This window comes from Poromitra crassiceps, assembly GCF_964638095.1.
Source record: "Poromitra crassiceps genome assembly, chromosome: 1".
Taxonomy (NCBI): Eukaryota; Metazoa; Chordata; class Actinopteri; order Beryciformes; family Melamphaidae; genus Poromitra; species Poromitra crassiceps.
In genome coordinates this window covers 111,395,312-111,402,496 of record NC_139623.1, presented here as the reverse complement: position 1 = coordinate 111,402,496, position 7,185 = coordinate 111,395,312, and the positions used below count along the sequence as shown (strand labels likewise).

Below are 7,185 nucleotides of genomic sequence, written 5' to 3'. Positions count from 1 at the left end.
TACATTAGTAGTGTTAAGCATAAGGAGAAAATAAAACGAACAACAAAAAGAGAAAAGGATTTAAAATGTCCGTCCCAACTCACATTAGACGTTCACCCTGTTCCTTCGGTGAGTTGGGATAATATAAGTGGTAAGAGTACTTATCAGAGCATAGTAGGCAGGCTGGGTATAGCCCCCAACAATGGATCCCAGCTCAGCAGGCTGGAGCGACGGCGGGCAGACGAGCAGGCCCGGGCGCGATGGCGGCGGGGGTCGAGGCGGCGAACGTCCACACGGCCACAGGTAACAGGCGGGCGGAGAACAACAAGCAGGCAGCGGGCAGACGAGCAGGCCCGGGCGCGATGGTGGCGGGGGTCGAGGCGGAGAACGTCCACACGGCCACAGGTAACAGGCGGGCGGAGAACAACAAGCAGGCAGCGGGCAGACGGAGGACAGCAAGCAGGCAGGGTTCCGGCACTCTGGCGGGGGACCGTCGGCGACACCAGCGTAGATCAGAGTCACTTTAAAAACACAGAGCAGGAACACTCAGCAACAAGTTGCGCCCATGACACGCCACACACTCACTGAGGTATAGGTCAGACCGTCCCTTTGTGGCGGGATTAGCGAGCGTTGTGTGTGGGTGTCTGGTCGTCCTGTCGAACAGCCCAGCAGTCTCAGCACAGCAGTAGATCGGCGTCGATCTGGTCCGGCCGGCTCCTCACGTTCACTTAAGAGACACAGAAGCAGGAATACTCAATGACATAGTCGCGTCCAAGACACGCCACACACTCACTGAGTGAGAATAGGTCAGACCGTCCCTTTGTGGCGGGCTTAGCGAGCGTTGTGTGTGGGTTTCGTCCCGATGCGGCCAGCTCCTCCAGTCTGCTCTCCCCGTCGTCTCCCTCCTCCTGGGTTTTGTCTTGTCCCGTGGACGGTCGGCGTCCTCCTTATAAGGGCAGGCTGATCACTCGCTTCCCGGGGCAGAGGGCGGATCACCTGAGAATCAAGTCAGTGAGAGAATACAGTGCCCCCCTGGACAATAATATACACCACACACCAAAAAATGTTTCTGGCTGCAGGAGCCCAATCTCAAAGTCATAAGCCACAGTTCCACTCGCGACATATACTTACACAGTATACAGTATACTTACACTTAAGTGTACTTATACTTTAGTATACTTGGCTGTGACCGGTGAAGTGACAGTAGATAGAACAAGACCAACCACAGCATGGCAGATGGTGAGACGAGCCAGCCTAGGCCCAGGTTGGAAGCAGAGGGGAGCTAGCTGCTCCACCCTCTGCCCATCTAAGGCAGGGGCGGTTCTAGGCCTTTTTTGGGTGGGCTTTAGCCCACCCAAAAATAGTCTCAGCCCACCCAAAAAAAAAAAAAAAAAAAAAAAAAAAATTTTTTTTTTTTTCTCTCTCTCCAAATCCATGGTGGTCATCATTAGTAGCAGTTTCTGTTAAAATTATCTTTATTTATTATTTATTTTTGCTTTAAAACAATTTTTTAATTTTCTGCTTAACTCATTGAGTGCCAGCCACTTTTGGAGAACAGACGCTCCAAGTTTCAGAGTTTCAGAGCGTTTTCAGTGATTTCTCGAGGCCCACAGAATATTGTGTGATATTACTATGTAAACACCGAACACGCACTCTATTGTATCATCAGCAAAAAAAAGTTTATTGATACCATTTTCCGTTCTTTAGTTATGAGCCGGAGAAGATAGGTTGTTTTCAGCAAAAACAGGCGTTTCAAATTAGAAGCTGAGATATTCAGCCTTTTGTGAAATGAAGCATTTCAAGCACATTCACTGACTCTGAAGCGAATATTTTCTGACCTGAAACATCTGAACAGCACCCACACACCCCTCAACTCCAAACTCCTCCTCTGTGGGAGTGTCTCTGGTGGCTCTGCTCGCTCTGCTGGCTGCTGCGTGTGTCAGGCGAGTCTCTGCTGCCTGCTATGGGAGGCTCTGCTGCCTTACGGATCCACGTTCGGATGGCGGCCGCTCGTCAGGGGAGTCTGGATCGGGCTCGCGTTCGTCTGCGTTTCTGGGGTTTCGGTTGTGAGCTGGGATGAAGCTGCGTCCGATTATAGGCTTTCTGCTGCGCGTTTCAAAGTGCGCTGCACCCAGTCTATTTTCGGAGCGCTCAGCCTTGTGCGCCGGCTCCCAGCGCGACACTGAAAAGCCAAACCATTCTCATGAGAATGGTTTGGCTTTGGTTTTATTTTCTGGCGGCTAATCGTGTGGAGAAACTATGCAGCAGAGACAGAGGGGCTCATTTGTGGGAGCGGATTGACTGCTGTTCGCAGCTAACGTTGGCTCCAGGCAGCCAGAGCAATCTGTGCCGCTCTGGCTCATGCATCGGTTTCTCTTTCATCACGGGGCTTTTTCTGCTTTTTTTCCTCAACTTTCTCTAATCTGGAGAGCACTGTCGCCACCTAATGGGTCCATAAAATAGGTTATACACCTTCAATAGCTACAATATTTTTACAGGAGATGCACGAGGCTTTGATCCACGTCCCACCGTCAAAAAACGCAATTGACGACTTTAGTCGTCTTTGGCACTCTACGTTACTATTCGAATTGACGACTATACTCGTCCTTGGCACTCAATGAGTTAAAGTTCATGAAAAAAAGTGGCATTCTTGTTTTTCCCCACAATAATTTCATAATACCATTTGTAATGCCACCGTTGTAGTGCTGTTGTTCAAAATTAAAGTACATTTTCTCAGATTTATTGGTGTCTTTCTAGTCACACAATTTAATAGTCAGTGTTTCCCATACACTGATCTATTTGTGGTGGTACACCCTATATAGATTTTGACCCCCACAAATACTGCCACATATTAATTTCAACTAGTTGACTGCAAACTCCTGCTTTAGTGCTTACAGTATATTATTATCTTGTCGGAATTTTATTCCAGCCAATAAGTTAGGAAGTTCCCTTTTGATTTAATTTTACTTTTGTTTTGCCTACAAAGCAAAATGTTACTTTACTTGAAACTCCCCTGAAGTGATTTTGGTATTATGTATGCAAGCATAATTCTACCATAAGTAACCTGTATGCAGAATATATATAGTATATATAGGGAAACAATTATTTTTTCATTGCTGTAAAACCACAGAACGGTAAAGAAGATATTGATGTGTGTAGTTCTTCATAGATCTAGTCTCTTCATTTTGATCTCAAAGTGCACCAGCTTGATCCATTTTTACTTGAAACTGTACAAAATTTTCTTCCGGGGGGGCATGCCCCCGGACCCCCCTAGGGGTTCAGCGGTCCATGACCTTTGGGTGGGCTGAGCCCACCCAAAGGTCTGATGCTAAAACCGCCCCTGATCTAAGGAGAGCCGATAGCACCTGAACACACCATGTAGTGTCTGTATGCTGTAGACAGCATTTCTGTTTGAACATAGAGAGCCAAAGTGGAACGTCACTTCCTGCTTCAGCACTGTACCAGGGATTTTCATCCGCCATCCCATAGACATTTCTTAAAATGCTTATAAAAATAGTTTTACTTGTTCAAACCAAACTGTATTTTTTGTGGTCTGAGTGAAATGTTCTGTGGTCTCTCCCGATTCTAAATATAGCTGAAGCGTTGGGTTTGACCAAGTAAAACTATTTTTATAAGCATTTTACGAAATGTCTATGGGAAAATAAATTGTGGAAGAAAATCTCTGGTACCGTGCTGAAGCAGGAAGTGATGCATGTTATTAACACATTCACTGCCAACAGTTTATCCAATCAGTAGGTAGCTTCTGCCAAGGGTTTTTTTGAGGATTCTGGCTCATCTTTCAAGAGCCTAGTCCTAGCCTTTCTGCTAGGACTTTGTGAACACAAAATATCTCAAAAGAACTAATAGAATGTGTGCTTTCTCTGTCTAAAAGAGTTAGTTTTTATCATGTTCTGTTATGTAGGCATTAGCAGTTGAATACAGCATGGTTTCAGAGTCTGAGAAGGAAAAGCTGAGAAAAATGGATTTTTAGACACACCACCTCACGTGCCTGTGATTATGGGTGCCCTTGGGCAAGTGTGTATACTGTATTGTGTTTGTGTGTGTGTGTGTGTGTGTGTGTGTGTGTGTGTGTGTGTGTCTGCGCACTGCAGAGCTGAGCGAAGGAGACAGAGGGAAAGAGAGAGAGAAAGAGAGAGAGAGAGAGAGAGAAAGAAAGAGAGAGAGAAAGAAAGAGAGAGAGAGAGAGAGAGAGAGAGAGAGAGACTAAACTACCATAATAGTTTAGTCCAATATAACAGCACCTCCACCCCCCTCTCCTGCAAACTCCTCCTCTCCGTGGGTGTATGTCTCTGGGGCTCTGCAGGCAGAGTGTATGACAGGTGAGTCTCTGCCGCCTGGATGGCGTTTCTGGGGTTTTGGTTGCGAGCTGGGATGTGAGCTGGGATGTGAGCTGGGATGAAGCTGCGTGCGATTCTGGGCTTTTGGGCTTTCTGCTGCGTGTGTTGCACCCAGACTCTATTTTAGGAATCCCCCACGTTGTGCGCCAGCTCCAGCGCGAAAGCGTTTTCGCCAAACCATTCTCATGAGAATGGTTTCCTCACACTTTTTTCTGCTGTTTTTGCTCGGCTTTCTCTAGTCTGGAGAGCACTGTCGCCACTTAGTGGGTCGGTGGAATGGGTTGTACACGTTCGGTGGCTCCCATATTTTTATAGGAGACGTAGGGGGCTTTGATCTACGTCCCACCGTCAATTTTTTTTTTTTTTTTTTTTGACGAGTTAACTCGTCCACGGCAGTCAACCGTTGGTTTCTGCTTGATGAGTTAACTCGTCCACGGCAGTGAACGTGTTAAGTGCTACACAGATTCTAAGGATTTTGTTCATTTTGTCGGCCAGGTTGATGGGAACAGTCTGTGAGATGATTTTGAACACCTTCAGTCGTCTGATGACTCCCTCAACATGTATACGCACATAGAGAGCTCCAGGGATGACGTATTTTTGTAGGCTGAATGCGGAAGTCCCAAACTTCCTGGTTCTTCACTGTTTCTGTCTATGGGATTTTTGAATGGGTTTTTGGCGCGATGCTTCAAATAATGTCTGTGGGCAACGCAAGTTTAATCAAACGCGAACCAAGGTTCAGCGGGATAATCTTCACACATGAGGACCACTTTCATGAGTTTTGTAGCGTAAATGCGAGCCCTAGAAGTAAAATGCTCGAGCTAAGCTAATCCAGAACTACATACTGTCGCATAGGCTTTCACGTCACGTCAGCACTCAACCTGGACTGTTGTTGATGTGTGCACTGATTACCTCGGGCTGAACGGGGCTGAACCAGGTGAGGGAAAGATAATTTCCGTGTTCGCCCTTTGAAGTGGTGACGTTATTGACGTATATATCCTCATCGACTCAAAAGTGTAGTCTCATTTAGCCGTTTGCTAGCTAGCCGTCCTTTTAACGGCACGTAAAAGCTTCAAAACTCGTAAAAGTGGTCCTCGTGTGTGAAGATGATATTACTAAACACTGGTTCGCGTTTGATTAAGCCAGCGTTGCTCAGAGAGATTATTAGAAGCATCGCGCCAAAAACCCATTCAAAACTCCCATAGGCGAAAACTGTGAAGAACCAGGGCTGTTAGCATCGATGATTTCCGGACTCGTTACTGGAGCTCTCTATTGGCTATCCTTCTAGTGCTTGTGACATCCTCGTCAGACAGCTGGCCTCCTTTCCGAGTTAAAGCTGCTATTGCCAGGCTTACCTTTCTCTCATACAGCAGATCTCGGATAGTGAAGCCCCTGTCTGCCATAACTTCATCTCGAGGCCTAAGGTAATCCAGGAAGCCAGAGTCTTCGGTCATGAACTTGTCACTGCATCTGCCTCCATATGCAGGAGAGAAACATAACAAGTCCACATGGAGCAATGGCAACCAAGTACTTCAGAGTATTGTTGGATTTGTAGTGGCTGTATGACTCTCCTCTGGAATCTTTCTGCAGAGTAGTTTCAGCACAGTCGATGATACAGGTGGTGTTGGGGTACTTCTCCTTAAAACACTGAGGCATTGTGGCCCGGATTGTCTCCCTTGGCAGCCAGGGAATGTAGATCCGCATGTGTTCTTCCATAGTGTCAATCCAGTAGGAAAGGATTTTACTCACTACTCCCTGCGTACAAAAGGTGCTGTAATGTTTAGTTATTTTAGTTCAGTTATTGTGTACTTTATCATTTTAATAGCAAAGCCCCCATGGCGAACTCTACTGGCGCAACCCGGTACTGCAGCTTCTGTATAATTATATAAAGGCTTCATCTGCGTGCCTTGTTTTATGTGAAGCCACGGACTTCCAGAGGTGCGCGATTGAAGGCTCGCTGTTTCACCTTGATTGACTTGCCTTTGTGTGCGTTCATGAAAGGAAATGTAAGTGATTTCACATTGTGTTCATTGTTGTTTTTGACTGGAGCCATTCTTTCTGTTTTGTAGATATCCTGAGTTAGTAGTTTTCCACCGTCATGGCACCTTAATTGAATAATTGACAGTTGGCCATGTGCTCCATCCATTGAAGTCGTGAATATAATTCTGATACAGTTTTGTTTGGTTATGATGTCATGATTGTAATGTTTGTTTGTAGTGATGTTTATTAGCCTACTACTGAATAGAGAAGACTCATGTAATAGTTATAATAATATATAATAATATAGGCTATAATTCACCACCTACAGTATTGTGTTACTATGGTAACCAGTAGCCTAATTTCTCTCCATGCATGTAGGTTTGGTTTGAACCCTTAAGTGGGAAATATGTTTGTTAGTTTCTGGATACTCATTTTATAATGCAGTTTATTTTTGTTGTTTATTTCAGACCACACACACACACCCCCAAATATCCCCATGCCATCAACACCCTACCTACAGCCTGCTAATAAACCCAGTTACATCCATCAACGCTTCATTATTCCAGTTCTAACCGAAACTCCGAGGGGGATGCAATAAACCGGAACCAGCCCTAGCCTAAGTTTACCTTGACCCATTTGACACCCTGTGACACAGCAAAGCGCACAGCTAGCTCACCTTGCAACAGATTCAGATTCAGCTTCAGCTTCATCAGTGTGAGCAAGATTTGATCTGCAACAGGGATTTTAAAGCTGGCCGTGTAGAACTGCTGTAAATATGCCACATGATCAAAAAACACACTCCGAGGAAGGCCAGTGTACAACACTGAGCAGCTGTCATTCTTAAGGATGGTGTGGGCAACTGGATCGGCAC

General features: G+C 45.8%; 1 protein-coding gene across 1 annotated transcript in view; it reads right to left on the bottom strand.

Annotated features, from left to right (window-relative positions):
• Window positions 1–653: 653 nt before the first annotated feature.
• Window positions 654–7,185, bottom strand: part of LOC310772699 (NLR family CARD domain-containing protein 3-like) — a gene marked incomplete at its 3' end in the record, with an annotated part of 48,616 nt that continues 42,084 nt past the window's right edge. Inside the window, exon 6 of the mRNA XM_083632573.1 lies at window positions 654–706. Within this exon, the coding sequence (XP_083488699.1) occupies window positions 654–706 (53 nt within the window). The remainder of the gene's footprint in view (window positions 707–7,185) is intronic.